Raw genomic sequence first — 17,106 nt, 5'->3', positions numbered from 1 at the left:
ATCGTGTATATCTTTCTCCTGCTGCATCGCTCCACTTGCCAGAAGGGAAAGTGTGTGGAAGTTAGCTAGATGAGACGAGATGGAAAGGAAGCTTCAGCTCTGAGAGGAGTCGACCTAAATCATGGCACCAATTATCTTTATAGACCCCAGGGACGACGCGTGTTAGACAGAAGAAATTAATGAAGGAGTAAAACGATTAAAATGCTCGGGTCTGGTCTCCAGATAGACACGCTCCTTCTTCTAGTACCACGAGTAACAACACCAGGCTCGGACGAGGCGGTGTGAGAGGAGAGGCAGAGGGACGAGGACATGGGAAAATAAGGAAAGCAGGAAAATCCTCTCAGAGTCAGAAGCAGGTGAGCTCCACCATCGCCTCTTTTACTCGCTTTGAGATGATCCTGCTGAGCTAAACGTGTGTACGAGCGGGAAGCGTAGACTTCCTGTTTTATGAGGTTATGAATAATATGTAAAGTTTCCTCATTTCTTGTAAAGCATCACGTTACTTCTCCATTGCTCGGGTCTCAATGTGTATCTTCTGGCTACATGTCTTTTAGCGAGGTTACGACTCATGAAAGTGAAGTGAACCTGTAACAGGTTAGCCTTTGGCTCCTGAAGTCTTATAGCATTGGGGTGATCATTTAGAACCTGTCGTCCAAAGCTGAAGGAGAAGAGGTGTAGATCGGTCCAGGTCCATCTTCTGGCAGTTACAGATAACCTACAGACTTGTCTGTGGTGTCGTGGGTTATTTTGTGTTAAGCTGAAATAAGCAGTTCGTACTCGAAGAGCAGAGCTTTAAAGAGCTTTTCGCTTATCCCAGATAGAATAAATCTCGACCTGGCTGAAAACAGAGCTGTTGAAGGTCCTAAACGGTGGTTTTGCAATGGTGTATAATATAGTCTGTAATGTTTTTTTTTCTTTCTTTCCCGGCTGGGTTCATATCACCAAGCATTTGATGGTTTTATTATGGCATCTAAATGTGTCCTACAGGAAACTAGTGGTCTGTAATGGTAACCATTAAGGTAAATCCCATTAGGAAGCAAAAACGCAGAGATTTAATTCTAACGGTTTAATGCTTTTTTCATTCTCAGCTGGTAAGTCATGTTTGGTGTCTAAAGACGTCTTTTTTAGTTTTTGCACTGCAGCTATAAAGCCTAATGTAGTTAAACAGAAGCCTAATGGAAGTCTACATTGTCCAGGAGACATAATTGACTTTTATTTTAGCCTCCTAGTTTCAGTACAGACCTAAAGTAGCAACCTTAGGACACCAAACATTCTTACCCAGTGATCAATTGGTGTTGAAATGATGTAGCCTACATGAGTGTTATAAGATAAGATAGCACTTTATTGATCCCGAAGGAAATTGCAGTGTCACAGTACTGTACATATTGCACACGGGACAGACCTACAGTATTAGAATAAATACAACAACAGTTACAGAAGAGATTATTATTTTAACATTGATTCAACATGTTAGTAAGAACTGTTGCTTTAAATGTTTGTGGAAATAGCAGTTCCACAGCTCGTACTGCATTGTCCCATCCCTTAACTCATTCATTTATGAACCCACTTCCTTCCTCCCTCAGTCACCCACCTACAGCCCTCAGCAACTATTGGAAGTCTGCATTGAAGATTAAAAGGAGGTCAAACTGAGAAGTCCCAGCTAAAACAAGCACTCCTGCGATCAATTTTGCCTGTATACTGAGCCAGATTACTGCTGCAGCAAAGCAGAAAATCTGGCACCTTTAATACTCCCAGCACATTCTGATGAGCTCAGGTTTCCTGATTCGGTTTTTGCTCCCCCAGCCCTGGGAAAGTCTGTCGAATTGATAATAATCCATTTTGTGGAAGTTTTCTCTAATGAGAGATTAAACAGCAGACTGCACTACCAATAATGTGCGTCAAAGCAAATTCTGCCCTTGCGCGTGCGGGAGGAAGCCAAAGTCAGAAAGCTTGGAGAGGATTCAAATGGGCACTTTAATCAGGCAAGTTTTAATGCACAGGCACTGTCCCAGTCACCTCTTGCTGCATGATTTATCTCTGACTCCTGTAATTCACCGTGCTGTCAGAGTGGCTGGACTGATGGAGTCCACCAATAAAAGCACTCGTCTGATCACTGCCTTTTGTTTTGCTCAGCCAACCTGCCAATACTCTCAATCAGGCCCGAAACAAATGTGTCTTTGATTTAAGGGCTCTTATTAATGGTGGCCGCAGAGCCAAGACTGGTCTGCGTTTTAGAGGTGGTATGATCACACATTTACAAGGCTAAGCACATCTTCTGTGTTAAATGCTAAATGTTTAGTTGGTGTAGGTTTATCTGTACGAGATCCCATAGGATTAAGACAACTGCACTTTCAGATTTGTTTAAAAGGCTTCTGAGAGCAAAAGCTTGCTGGTGGTGATCAGCCTGTCCTGGGTCAGCTGTCTGCTCCACAGGGTTTTTGCCTTTTCTTTCTGTGTGTAATCCTGATGCTCTGATCCAGACCTGCCTGCTCAGACTGCTCAGACGCATATAACTATTCAGGGCACAATGTGACCCTGCTTGTGTCTGCAGTGCTGTACAGGCCGCAGCTAGCCACCCATTTAATACTCAGCAATATGTGGATATGATGATAGTGGTTAGGGTTAGGGTCTTGATTAAAATCTTTTTTTACCACAGGAAAGAATGACATGGCTGAAAATGTGCTGTGTGTCAATGTGTTAATGTTTCCATTTACAGCATTATGAAGGACTATATTGGCAACAGAAGCTGTTCTTTATAGTGCCCTGAAATAACCCTCTAGCTGCAAGCTAATTAGGTTAGTCACAAGGTAGTGAAAGTTCAAGATTTCATTAGATTTTCAGTATTACATGTGTTAATATGCTCTCATGTTGCACAGAGATATAATTATATACTACACAGATTGCTGTGGCTCAGATTGGTTTGGTCATGACAGCGTTCATGATTTAAACTTATTCATAATTGACTTAAACCCATTAAAACACAGTTATATGAGCTGGAGTGTATGCATAACAAACACTCACCCTTTTAGTCCACTGTACTGTGACGGGATGCATCAAGATGCTTTGCTTTTAATTACTGACAGTGGTTTCCACAAAAGACAGTAAATGAGAGGCAGAGATGTGTTTTGACAGTTCCATTTCAATACACATTATTTTTTGTTGGTAGTGCATTAATGAAGTTCCCTAGAACTAGACATTAAAACAAAATAAATAAAAAAGGATAATACAGAGGGCTGTAACCAGAGTTGACTACCTAGATATTAGAAAATTGTCAGCATGGAATTGTCAGCGAATTGTCAGTGTGTAATGGTTAAATGTAAGTGATTCTAGATAAGAGCATCGGCCGAATGCAATAAATGTTAATCTATCAAGTGAGAATTACCAATGATTATATTGTGGAAACAAATACAGACATTACATTAGTATTTCATGTAGAAACCATTTGCCAGCAATGTATCAGCTGCCACCCAGGCAGACATGCTTCACACAGAATCATAAATGATTTATGATAAAATAATTAAAAGGCATTTTAATATAGTTTTAATGAGAAACAGAAATGTTAGATAAGTGCTAGAAACAGAATATAAATAAATAGAAATAAAAGTACTTAGTAGTTGCAGCTCTAATGATGTACACTATACAGACAAGTACTGGCACATCTACAGCTGCTTTTAAGACACCGTTCCCATTCTAAATCCAGCATTAATATGGAGTTGGTTGCAGCCATTACAACTTCCATTCTTCTGGGAAAGCTTTCTACAAGATTTTGGAGTGTCTGTGAGACGTTTTGCCCATTTATCTGGAGAGGTCTGTCTTGCCATCTCAATTGTAGATAATTCTAAAAGTGCTTAAGGGGGCTTGAGAGGGGTTAAGGTCAGGGCTCCATGGGCCAGTCAAGTTTTTTCACACCAAGCCAACCCAACCAGGTCATAATGGACCTGTACACTGGGGCATGGCTATGCTGGAAAGGGCATTCCCTTAAACTGTTTGAAACTGTTTAAAATTTGAAAGCATGACGTTGTCCAAAATGTATTGGTATGTTGAAGCATTACGCTGGAACAACCCCTGAAAAAGAACCACATAGCATTATCCGCCACCAAATTTCACAGTTGGCACAATCAGGCTGGCAGTTTAACGTTCACCTGGCATTCACTAAACCCAGGCTGCCAGATAGAGAAGCATGATTTGCTACTCATTTATTTACATTTATGGTATTTTAGCTGATGCTCTTATCCAGAGCGACTTACAAGGTTACTTGTATTACAGAGGTGGGTCAGTGTAGTGTTGTCTTGTAGTGAGTCTTGCCAAAGGACTCTTATTGGCGTAGCGCAGCATAGTCACCCAGACCAGGAATCGAACCCTGGTCTCCCACATGGTGTTGTAACCCAGTGGCAGGTAGTGGTGTTATCTGTTGCGCCACACCTACTCCACAGAATCAAGTTCCACTGCTCCATTGGCCATTGTGCTTGGTGATGTTAAGGCTTGCATGCAGCTGCTCAGCTATGGAAACCCATGCCATGAAGCTCCTGGTGCACAGTTGTGCTGATGTTAATGCTAGAGGAGGTTCAGAAGGTTCAGAACAGGGCAGTTATTGAGTCAGCGTTGAGTGTTGATGACCTTTTTGCACTCTGCGATCCAGCTCTGTAACTATATATGATCTGCAACTTTGTGATTGAGTTGCTGTGGTTCCTAAATTCTTCCACTTTTCAGTAATACCACTCATAGTTGATGACGGAATATCTAGAAGGGAAGAAATTTCACCAAATGACTTGTTGCCATGATGGCATCCTATTACAGCACCACACTGAAATTCTTTAAACTCTTTACAATGACCCATTCTTTTACTAATGTTTTTAAAGGTGGACTGCATGTTCAGGTCCTTGATTTTATACACCTGTGGCAATGCTACTCAATGAAACACCTGAATTCAATGATTAAGAGGCGTGTCCCAATGCTGTTGTACCAAAAGATGACCAACCCTTTGGTTTACTGCCTGAATATGTGTGTATTCACATCATGTGCCCTCTTTATAAGATTACTGGTAATCTCTGGCTAGTCGACTGCACGTGAAATGGGCTTGAGTCACACTCCTCCCCCACAACAGCAAGTTCCCATCAATGGAATCAAATCTGAAACCAGGACTTTGCAAATGATATCAGCTCTAGGCGGCCAACATGTGTGTCAAATAGGAGAAGCCAGCTGTCCTCTCTGAGTTGAGGATTATGCAAATATTTGCTTTTGAATTCACATTCTATGGTATTTTTAATCTACTGAATCCAGTGGAGGCAATCCATATTTTAATACTTAATTAATGCACATACCTTTTGTCATGTTTAACAAACATCTATACCCCAATAAAAAAAATTATCTGGCCTTAGACTGAAACCGCTAAACAATCTAAGGCCAGAGTAATGATGACATTACAAAAACAAACAAACTAACAAAAAACAGGCAAGCAATAACCCTAACTAAACTGACATCTCTGCATGTCCTTTTTATCCCTAGCTTCTTATTTTAGTCCACATTGTTGTGGTACACAGTGTTCAAGTTCCAACAGGAAAGTACAGCGCAAAGCTGATATCATATTTAATTCTAATCACATTCTGTCTGCCGGTCGTTTGTGATAGAGTTCTTTTGGAAAATGGATTAAGCTCCTTTCCGCTCTCTCTTAACAAGCACAAGACAAGTACAAGTTAAACCTAATGTCAGTTCAGCCCAAAACAAAATACACACTTAAACTGACCCAGTGGCTATCAGTCAAGGATGTCCAGTAAATCAATGTTTTATTTGTTTATCAAGCTTTCTTTATTTATTCACAAAAATGAGAATCAAAAGCACTGTTTCCCTCCACAACTACAGTGGGTTTAACAAAAACCTTAAACCCCAAACCTCCACTCTCTCCTCCTCAGAATCACTGAATACATTCAGAGAAACTGTATGCGTTCTTCTCTGTATCCTTAAAACAGAAAACAGACTCTCACTGAAAAGCCCATACATACACAAATTGCCACCTACTTTCCTACTTTCTCCTCTGCAATACATTTGTGACAGCTGTGGGATTGTATAATGATGTATACAGAGTGAATGCCTCATGTAATCATGTTCGTTACAGGCCCGAAGCCTCTGCACTTTTCCTTTATCTCTCTCGCACACTACCTTTAGTCTAAAGCATAGAAATCAGTCTTACTTGTGCATATACTGAGATATGAAAACCTGTATTATATCCCAGAGTCACAGCCCATCAGCTGAAAAATGCAATATTTAAATATAAAAACAGACAGCGTGGTACACATTGAGCACACAGCTCAGATACCCGTGGGAGCTTTGTTTATCTACTGTAAGTAGATTCTGGTATCATTTCTGTTTTGTTTTAATTCATTTTCTCCATTTAGTCATGTTTTATCTTTACCATTGGCAAGCTCAGGGGGAATGCCACTCTGGCATTCTTTAGAACTGTCATCTTTCCCCCCAGTCCATCCAGCACCTGTTATTTGCTTGGGGAGTTTTTTTAATACTCATGATTGTGGCCGCGCAGCATTCTGCTGAGGGTAGCGACAGAGCCAGGTGCCAGGCCAATAAAACGCACCCCGTCATATGCACCCACTATTGTCGCTCTATCTGAGGAATTCTAATTGGCAATTCATGAGTGGCTGGGGTTAGTTCTCACTCAGGCGGGGTAAGAATAGCACCACAGTGTTAGAAAGAGAGGGCAACACAGTCAGCCTTGCCGATTCCCTGTCTGCATGCTGAGGGCAAATGTCAGGCCAGTTACAGAGGTCAGTGACCTCTCACACAACTCTGAAACTGTTTGCTCGCTCAGAGAGAATATTAAAAGAAAGTTAAATAAAACCTGTATAAGTTCTATGTCTTGAAGGTTATTGTTCGAGTCTGAGTGCTTGAAATGTTGACCTTTCAAACAAGGGTACACTGAAAAGACCTGTTCGGAAGGATATAAAAAATAATATTTGAGAGCAAATTGTAACAAAATTTCTTGACTCAACATTCTTCCTAGAGTTAATTTTCTTCAGATTGTTCATCTCTACCAACAGTAAAAATGATTTTGCTACGATATTGAATCATTCAGACAGACAAAACTATACGGACAGTATTGGGATATTTGGTCATTCGCTGTTTCTTCCAATATCAATAAAGAGTTTACTGTCCAGGGAAGGCTTTCTACTACATTTTGGAGAATTTGATTGCATTCAGTGACTGTATTAGTGAATTAAGGATGTTGGATGAACACCACCCCTCCTCATAACCAACTCCCCAACTCATTCCAAAAATATTGGAGCACTATTATTCCAGAGACCACAGTCCCACTGCCCCACAGCTCAGTGTTAAGTTCATGTTTATCTTCTCCGTTCTGTTGTACTTCTCCACTACTAATGGGTGCAACATAAATTAGCTGAATGCATTAATTAGAACAGGTGTCCACAAACATTTGGACATGTATGTTACCATTGCTTTTATTAAAGAAATCTTGAAGAACCTCTTTTTGTAATTAAACATGTGTCCTGTTTAAAAATTAATAGGGAACAGAAGAAACAGATATTTACATGAACCACAACTTTTAAAAATGCCTTTAAAAATATCTTTCTATCTTCAGTTTGCAGTTGTTTTATGCTTAGGAAGTACTGGCTACTAGTATAATATACTCAGAAAAGCATATTATGGCACAATGTATTACAATCTGCTACAAAATGCTTCCCCTTACCTACAACTCCACATTTCCAGTTATTACAAAAAATGTGTACTGCTGAGTTATAAGCATGCTGAGAAACTGAATAGCTGGGGTTGTCTCTGCTGTCTCTCTATTAATGACCTATACCATTAGCTGCAACCTGATGAAGCGGTCCAGTATTGATGAGTGTCAACTGTTGATGTGACTATTGGCCAGAGCTCCTCAACTGTTCTGAATTATGATCTCCAAGTAAAAAGGTCAATGTAGAACTATAACTGTGTATGTGTGTGTGTGGACCAGAGAGCACATGGGGTGGAAGAAGTTCAATCTGATTGGCAATAACATGTTCTCTGGCATAGTTGCCTGCATTAGATAAGAATTTGGCTGCATCTGACATGTAGATGGGTGAACTGTGGTGTTACGCAAAACAAATATTATGAAACGTCATGTTAATCAGTCAGGGAAAAAGCACCAATTATATTATGACTGTTATAAAATCTTCTGCATTGTGAATAGCTGTCATGGAGGATGACATAACGTACAGTGGTATGGAGCTTCAGATATTGCATTTTACCAACCATGAAAAGGACTGTATTCCTCAGTTCAGCATAATGAGCATGATCTGAGACTTAACTGTGGGTGAAGTTGTAAGTTGTTGTGTAAGGAACTCTATCGTGGTGAAACTGAGATAAAGAAATGAATAATGAATGCAAAGGTAAGAAGAGAGACAACACGAGAGGTAGTCAGTCAGAGTCGATCCTGCCACTTTTTGAGCACTATCCAAGCTAATCTGGTGCACCTGTCAGTGCTCGTCTCTTGTATATCGAACAGAGGGATCAACACATTAATTTGTGTAAGCTGGGCTCTGGGCTCCACAGACTGGCTGCATGGTGTTAGGACAGCTATGTCCAGCTCTCCACCTGCTAGCCCCACATTATGAGTCAGCGCTTCCATGCAGTTGAAGAACCTTTGCGTGAGAACAACATTGAAAAGCTTTAGAATTACTCTCAGCTTCAATCATGTGCCTCCTGAAGGTCTGACTGTGTGTGAGGGAGAAAACGCAAGAGACTTTCAACTGCTCAGGTTTGAATGGATCCTTATGCTACTTATGAGTGTGTTCTTTTATGTGTGTACATATTGTATATTGGTATCTTAATAGTATATTGGTGTGTGTTTATTTATATATATATAAACACACACCAATATACTATAAGTACATTAAATATTGTGTTTTCATACATGTCAATACAATGCGATCTTGCTTTGCCTGAATTTGGATTTGTGTAGCTACAAATGCAACTTTTGTATGATATAAAGTATTCTGACACTTCACACTAAATTTATGTGTAAATTTATATGTAATTGCAGTTAAATAACGATGAAAGAAACCCTTATTCAAGGATCTGTTCCTAATTTAGATGTTCGTATTTCACATAATGTATGTTAATTCAATTTAGTATTGATTTTGGTCCTTGTTAGTGGCTTAGATGTTAATGAGACAAGAACAGTTGTTGCTGGCTTTTCATTTTTAAGAAAGGAATTTGCTTACACCATGAAACCTCCCTGCTCTGTCAGCTTAGTGAGTCAAGAAAAGTCAGGAAATTGAGTTCAGTTACTTTTTATGGCTTACTGTATCTTGCAGTGTGTTGTTCATTACATACTGCTAAACCATGGTTTGTACTCAGTACCCTATAGATTTGTGATTAAGATCACCATTTTAAAACCAACATTTACTTCTTACATCTCTAAACAGAAAGGCTGATAACGACATTCTGAAGAGCGTGGCTGTCATTTATGTGTTCACTTTTGCTCAAATGGTGGCTCAGAGTGCAGATCTGCACTAGATGGCAAAAATCTCATTTAAGCCCATTTTTCACCACATGCGCTCCTGGCCTCAGGTAAAACCAGTGGCCAGTGTGACTACAATTTACAGACCTACCTCCTTACATTTGCCCCTCCAGCTGTCCCACAGCATGCTCCAGAGAACTGGTCAGAAGGAGTGCTTATTGCTGTGCTTCTCACATGGCACTTAAATGCGAACATGGCAAACTGCCGAGAACAATTGAGTCTAGCTTTGTTAATTCTTGGGACTCTTGTTTTGTTGTTGTTGTTGTTTTTTTTTGGTTTGTTTGTTTTTTGTTAATCGATTCTACTGGGACTAACGAATCGCGTTAATTAAAAATCCTTCTCTATCTTGGGTTGTAGATTGTCTGGAGATGCCTCTTTCTGTTAAAGGTCAAGTCAGATCTGAACCTTCAAAAAGCTGGTTATGAGAACTTGCACTACAGAAGCTACGCGGTAAGTGTCACCCCACAACAAATTAGTGAAACAATACAGGCTGCTATATATAGCTTTTCAATAAGGTATTATGTTCTCCTTGGTAACATGGAGGGAGGGCCACATAAATTAATCACACACTGTAACAGTAAAGTAAATGTTTTCCCTAATTGAGGCTCTTTCTGTTTCCATCAGGCAGGCGGTAAGATGTTCGTGGAGGTGTGTGGCCAGCAGGGGGCGTGGGCACTCCTGCTGCTGTGGTGTCTAAGTTTGTCAGCAGGTGATCTGTCCTGGCCTTGTCCACAAAGGTGCATCTGTAGACAGGACACTTTAGAAGTCAACTGCTCTTCAAAACACCTGACTAATGTCCCGGAAGGCCTGCCTAACAATGCAAAGCGCCTGGAACTTTCCGGCAACCGCTTGAAGACTTTGAGTCGGCGACAGTTCTATGGAATGTCCAAGCTAGAGGATCTGGACCTAAGTGAGAATATTATATCTATGATTGAGGTAGAGGCATTCCAGGGTCTTAAAAATCTTAAATTCTTACGAATTAAAAACAACCGTCTAAAGATAATCCCTGTAGGTGTTTTCTCTGGCTTGTCCAACCTTCGCAGCTTGGACATCAGTAAGAATGAGATACTCGTCTTTCTGGACTACACATTCCAGGAGATGGGAAATCTGAGGGAAATGAACGCTGGGGAGAATGACCTGGTGTTCATTTCTCAGAGAGCCTTTGTTGGCCTGCAAAGCTTACAGGAACTAAATGTGGACCGCAGTAACCTGACCTCCATTCCTACTGAAGCCTTTTCACAGCTCCAGAGTCTGACTAAGATGCGTCTGCGAAGACTCACTATTAGCGTCTTGCCGAACAATGCCTTTCGTCGGCTACACCAGCTGCGCACCCTACAGATCATTCAGTGGCCCTCCCTGGAGACCTTAAACAGCAACAGCCTGATTGGTCTCAACCTCACCACTCTAGTCATTAGCAACTGCAATCTGAGTGCCGTACCATATGCCTCCCTGCGTCATCTGGGTTACCTACGCTACCTTGACCTGTCCTACAACCCTATCACATCTATACAAGGCAACCTTCTAGGGGAATTGCTCAGACTTCAGGAGTTTCACCTGGCAGGTGGAAATCTTCTGCGCATTGAGCCAGGTGCCTTCAGAGGACTGGTCCACTTTCGACTGCTCAATGTATCCTCTAATCAACTCACCACCCTGGAGGAGAGTGCCTTCCACTCAGTGGGGAACTTAGAGACCTTGCGTCTGGATCGAAACCCCCTGACTTGTGACTGCCGGCTGCTGTGGGTAGTGCGACGACGGTTTAGGCTGAACTTTAATGGTCGCCAACCTTCATGTTCTTCCCCTGATCATGTGCGAAAGCGGGATTTCCGTGACTTTTCAGATGCAGAGCTCCCTGTGGTGTTCATCTGCAAGCAGGCACGGATGCTGGACCGGCAGATGCAAGAAGCTACAGTGGATGAGGGAACAAATGTACAGTTTGAATGCAAAGCAGATGGGTATCCACAGCCTTCTATAACTTGGCTGTCTCCCCAGCATACTCCACTTAGCTCTGTGGGGAGAATACGGGTACTTTCAAACGGAAGTCTGGAGGTGCGTTGTGCTCAAGTACAGGACAGTGGGACTTACCTTTGCACTGCTTCTAATCCTGCCGGTAATGACAGTATCTCTGCCAGCCTTCAGGTACGGAGTTTCCCTCGAAATTTTACAAGTTCCTATTTTTCTGATGATGCGTGGGTTGAAACCTCATTGCCTCCTTCCACCAACTCTTCAGCACAAGTGTCAAACCCTTACCCGTTTGATGCCAAGACCCTTGTCATTGCCACTACTATGGGCTTCCTTTCTTTCCTGAGCTCAGTGGCCATTTGTTTTGTGTTTATGTTCTTCTGGAGCCAAAGTAAGGGCCAGATCAAGCACACAGCCACCATTGACTTTGTGCCACGTTCATCTATGGGTGGAGGCGGTGACGGTGCAGACACTGGGAGATTTACAATGAAGCTCATATGAAGTCATCAAAGGAATGTTCAAAAATGTTGCCGTGTAGCTAGAAGTAACAAAGGTAAGCAGAAACAACGGGCTTACTTGCAGCACTGCAAATTAGCTTGTACTCACAAATGCTCCAGGACATGCTATCAGTGCTACTTCTTTCTGGTATACCATTCAAGTCAGCCTGGTGTAATTTTCGCTCATTTTTGTTACTGTAAATATAATACAGATGGGCCTTTTCTCGTCATTTTTTGCTGTGATGTGACCATGAGAGAGACCATGTACAGAAAAACTGGGGAATAATAAGCAGTTACACTGTAAAAGCATGCAGCTTACAACTGCCTTGAATCCAGTATAGGACAATAGGCCATGAAACAGCTTCTGTTAAACTCTGGTCATCAGTGTATGCAACTTTATTGGGCTGAAGTGTTATAATTATTGTAAATAGGATGATTATGCTGGCCTCAGCAAATTTGTGGACATGTTAAGAACACAGTTTGATCCACTGGAAATGGGATGGGTCTGTGGAACTGTGAAATTGGAACATATTACTGTGTTTGTCTGGGATTTATATTAATATTAATAATAATACTAACATTAACTATTTATGTGAAATGTGAATGCTGCCTTTTATTTGCTAACATCAGAATGCTAATTATATTATTTAGGATTTTCTCACTTATTATAAAGTATCATTTAGTGTAAAATATAGCTTTCCAGTGACATAAGTTCATAAGTTCAAATATAGCAACTCCAATGACATAGGTTTGTTGGTTAACAGTGTCAAAGACTATTTATTCCTGTACCATTAAATAGTTCAGTTTTTCAAAAGCATCATAGTGATACAATCATCTTTACTGTTAACTTTAAGATTTTACAGTTATTTTCAAATAACTCACTCCAAAACAGGCATTACCAGAAACAAGAACATTTAGTGTTAAGAATGGTGTAATAGTACAGAAAGTATATGTTTTTCAGTCTATATCATATTTATGTAACATAATATTGTTTGCACTTGAAGCATAATAGAATGGAGCTTCAGTTCAATTGTTGTGGTCAAATGATCAGTATTATTTTTGTCAGTTTGCAGACTGAAATCCAGTAATACATACATGAATTTAATATTCCTGTAAAGGTGTGTCTTTTTTTAACCATGGTAATTATGTTTAATTAATTATAAACTGCTTGGATGTGTCTTAGCTATGTTTAAATGTCATAACCAAATAACCAAGAAAATGTATTTAATGTACATACTTTATACTTCTGTCATACAATGTTGTTTTGCTAAGTTATTTAGAAAGTGTAGAATTTTGCATTTTAAACTATTAAAGACTATGCAAATCTGCTGGTTGGGCAGCTTTTGTGTTGTTTTGACTACTGGCTTATTAAATAACTTACACGCTGTCTCTCTACTCCACAGGTCTACTTTTCAGACAGTCCCCCTCATTTCAGGACACTGTGTTTGGGACATTTGGCTTCACAGATGTTTATGATTTCAGTGTGTATTTCATTGTCTCATTAGTGCAGGCATAAATTACCTAGGCTTGCTTCTAATCTTTCAAACACCTTTGTAGTTGTCATTCAACATGAAGACAAGAACTGTGCCAGTGAAAGTCAAAGAAGCTATTACGAGGCTGAAAAACAAGAGTAAACCTTGGGAATACCACAATCGACTGTGTGGAATATCATTTAAGCTCATTAATCACAAAGGGACAGGTAGGCCAAGGAAGGCCTCCACTGTCAATTGTAGAAGAATCCTCTCTAATTTTCAGAAAAATCCTCAGTTTGACAGATTGGAATTCTAGACTTTCTGGACTTCTTGTAGTCTTGTAGACAGATGAGACCAGCATTAACATGTATCAGAGTGATAGGCCAAAGGCCAAAGTGTGGAGACAGAAAGGAACTGCCATAAGCCAAAGCATACCATCATATGGTGGTGGGGTGTCATGGCTTGGGCATGTATGGCTGCCACAGGTACTTATCTTTGCATCTGTCTTCATTGACGATGGAACTGCTGTAGCCAGTAGCACAATAAATTCTGAGGTGTATCGGAACAGCTTATAATTTCAGTGTATGCCTCTAAACTTATTGGCCAGTGCTTCAACCTACAGCAAGATAATGATCCCAAACATACTGCTAAGGCAACACAGGTTGCCAGTCACCTGATTTAAATTCAAGTGAGCATGCATTCCATATGCTAAAGAGAAAAGGGAACAAGACCCTGGGTGAAGATGGCAACATTAAGGCTTGACATAGCATCACCAGAAAATATCTTTAGCACCTAGTGATGTCTATGAATCTCAGACTTCAAGCAGTCATTGCATGCCAGAAAAAATAAAAAAAAACTAAACATGACTGCTTTAATGGACCTATAATCAGTATGTCCCACACATAATGGTGCCCTGAAACAAAAGGGATTGTGTAATTCAAACATGGTGAAACCGAATTTATGCAAATCCCCTTAAATTAAAGTCTGGAATGTGTACTTTAATCATGTCTGATTTGTTCATATGAGAAATCTGTCTTTGTCCTAAACATTTTAGAGGGCACTGTAAATGCTTATTTGTTTAAATGACTAGAAAAAAATTAAAGTTGATATTTAACTGCAGATAATTCTTTGCATGTGTGCCAAACAGGAAATGTGGTGCTGTCATGCTAGAGAAATCTGCTTGATTATCACCATAAATCTCTATCTCATTTGTTGTGCCTCTAAAAGCGGTTTCCTCCACCTGCCTCAGTTGTCCATTTGATTTACTTTTGTTTTTTTGCACCTTTCTCATTCAGTGTTCATAATGAAATTAAACAGTGGCGTTGCTCTGTGAGATGCATGTTGATAAATCTGATGTTTTGACAGCTGTCCTGTTAGAGGACAGAATGTGGAGGCAGAAGGTCAGTGTTCTGTTTGAACGCTGTTGCCATGCTGCAGACCTTAATCAAGCCTCCTCGGATTTATTTGGGATTCTGCAGTGAGAGAATTCGCTCATGCAGTTGCCGAGAATAACCCAGAAAAAAAAGATGATAATCACGTGTATGACCAGAGGTTTAAACCCTTTAGGATTACCTCAGAAAGACTCAATCCGTTATATAGGTCTGTCTGGCTGTGGATGTGCCGAGAGCAGACCATAGATAAACTACCACGCAGCATAATCTTCTAAAAACAGAAACCCCTTTTTGTTTGTTTCTTGTGTTTTTCAGCAGAAAGCTGAAAACTAAACCTGCAAATAGCTGAATAAACAGCTTTTCTGTTTTTTTTTTCCATTTACAATTACAACTTACAGTGTGCATGCCTTAAATACATGATATAAATGACAGTACATTCCTACATAAGGAGACTTGTGTGTAGTAATGCAACATAAATCAATTTATCTTTACTTTGTTTATAATGATGACACTCAATATCAGTGCCATTGACAGTAGTGTCCAATAGGTGGAGCCAAAAGCTGTACACAGATGTGCAAATACACACACAGCTTGTCTAACCCCTGTAGAAAAGTATTGCCAATAGAATAGGACTCTCTGGAGCAGAAAAACATGAACCTATTGGCACCATGCCTAATGCCAGGTGTGCCCCCCCCCACGCTCTTGGCACTGAATGCAATAAAATCCTCACAATGGTGCTCCAAAATAGTAGCCATTCCTGGACAGTAGAAACTCCAACAGTTAATCCAAAAAAACAGGATACGTTTTTTTTTAATACCCTTGATTTCAGAAGAAACAACGAATGACCAGGTGTCCCAATACTTTTGTCCATATTATGCAAATGTGAATATCTGTTTAAAATGCACACTTTGTCTGGTCTAGAACCACTCAGTGGTTTGGCAGCCATTGCTAAAGATTTGTCAATGCGAAGCCAGCTGCCTGACCGCGTACATTATCAGAAAGACAGCTCGCCTATCAGGTGTTTTTTATACCACTTGTGCCGTGGTTAGATATTATGCCGCAGTAATGGCATGATGGTTCCTAATCTAATGTTTGACTTCCTACAGTGAGCATTTCTAGTCAGCATTACAGTACCTAAGATTTACTTGTATTGATCATGTATTGATACTCTAATATGCATGTCAGAACACATTCTCAGCTGGAACTGCCTTGCTGACTCCATCTTACTCTGGAGCATTAGTGAATGCTATGCTGAGAGGATACCAGAAGACAAACAAAAAGCATACCACATTAGCTAAGTGGGGGCAGTGTCTTGAATTTCAAAATCACAACACAATTGATATTTACAGCACTATTTTTGTTAAATGCACTCTGAATATTGCAGAGTATAAAGTTAATGGCCTTACAGGAATAACTACTTCAAACAGAGGAACATATTGGATACATCTTGAATAAGAACACTGTGTATCTCCAAACATACAAACTCTCCGTTCTTGCTGTAGTAACAGTCTATATTCTTCTACCCTTCAAACATATCCATATGGGGTTCGAATGGGTAGCCCTGCTGAGAACCAGAAAGTTTTGTCCTCTGGTTTCATGGTGGCCCCACATATGGATGCCCACCCTTGTCAGTGATGGGACCAGGAAGGGTTAGGCATGGGTATTGGCATCTGGGTTGTACCTCTGCACATGGGGCCTAGATGAGACCTATGTATGATTAAGGTAGTCTGTAACAATTGGGCCCATTTGGGAAGTAACATATGTAAAGTATGTGCAAACCCATTCAGGGCTCTTGCCCACCTGAAGCCCACCTAGCCCACATTCCACCTATGTGAGGCCCACATGAGCATGTTGGCTGTGTAGATGTTAAAAAAATTCTGTTAGAATCTGATTGCATTCAGCCACAAGAACAGTGACCTTGAATGAATTGTTCTGGATCAAGAACACCACTCCAACTCATCCCAAATTGATGCTCCATTATTCCAGAGAATGCAGTTACTGGGGAGCCTTATCTGCTTTATACCCCTCTATCTGACGTTTGAGCATGGTGACCTTAGACTTATGTACGGCTGCAGCAGAGCAACCCATTCCGTCAGCAGTGCTTTTCTATGGACATTATATAAGCTGAATGTGAGCAGTTGAACTCCTGTGTGAGCAAAAAAGTAAAACGTATTGGAATTCACTAACTGGAAGCGGTGTCTGGAGAAATGCTGGATGTACAGTGTATGTTTGAAACATTGGACACATTGATTGAC

The 17,106-nt window shown here is 40.5% G+C and overlaps 1 protein-coding gene across 2 annotated transcripts; it reads left to right on the top strand.

The window, feature by feature from the left end:
- Positions 1 to 12: 12 nt before the first annotated feature.
- lingo4b (leucine rich repeat and Ig domain containing 4b) lies at positions 13 to 13,425 on the top strand. Of its 2 annotated transcripts, XR_011979699.1 has the most exons (4): positions 13 to 356; positions 9,890 to 9,982; positions 10,157 to 12,044; positions 13,392 to 13,425. XR_011979699.1 is itself a non-coding variant. In XM_072679531.1 (3 exons), the coding sequence occupies exon 3, from the start codon at positions 10,169 to 10,171 to the stop codon at positions 11,990 to 11,992; it is 1,824 nt and encodes a 607-aa protein (XP_072535632.1). In that variant the 5' UTR covers positions 13 to 356; positions 9,890 to 9,982; positions 10,157 to 10,168; the 3' UTR covers positions 11,993 to 12,593. The 2 variants fall into 2 exon arrangements, 1 of the variants encoding a protein (XP_072535632.1); XM_072679531.1 differs by lacking the exon at positions 13,392 to 13,425 and having other exon boundaries at positions 10,157 to 12,593.
- The last annotated feature ends 3,681 nt before the right edge of the window (positions 13,426 to 17,106 follow it).

The sequence above is a fragment of the Salminus brasiliensis genome, chromosome 5 (genome assembly GCF_030463535.1).
Source record: "Salminus brasiliensis chromosome 5, fSalBra1.hap2, whole genome shotgun sequence".
NCBI classification, from domain to species: Eukaryota; Metazoa; Chordata; class Actinopteri; order Characiformes; family Bryconidae; genus Salminus; species Salminus brasiliensis.
The sequence above is the reverse complement of the archived record's forward strand: the minus strand, read 5'-3'. Positions and strand labels throughout refer to the sequence as shown.

Excerpts from the sequence above, each read along its gene's own strand:
- lingo4b (XM_072679531.1), top strand. The coding sequence starts at position 10,169 with ATGTTCGTGGAGGTGTGTGGCCAGCAGGGGGCGTGGGCACTCCTGCTG.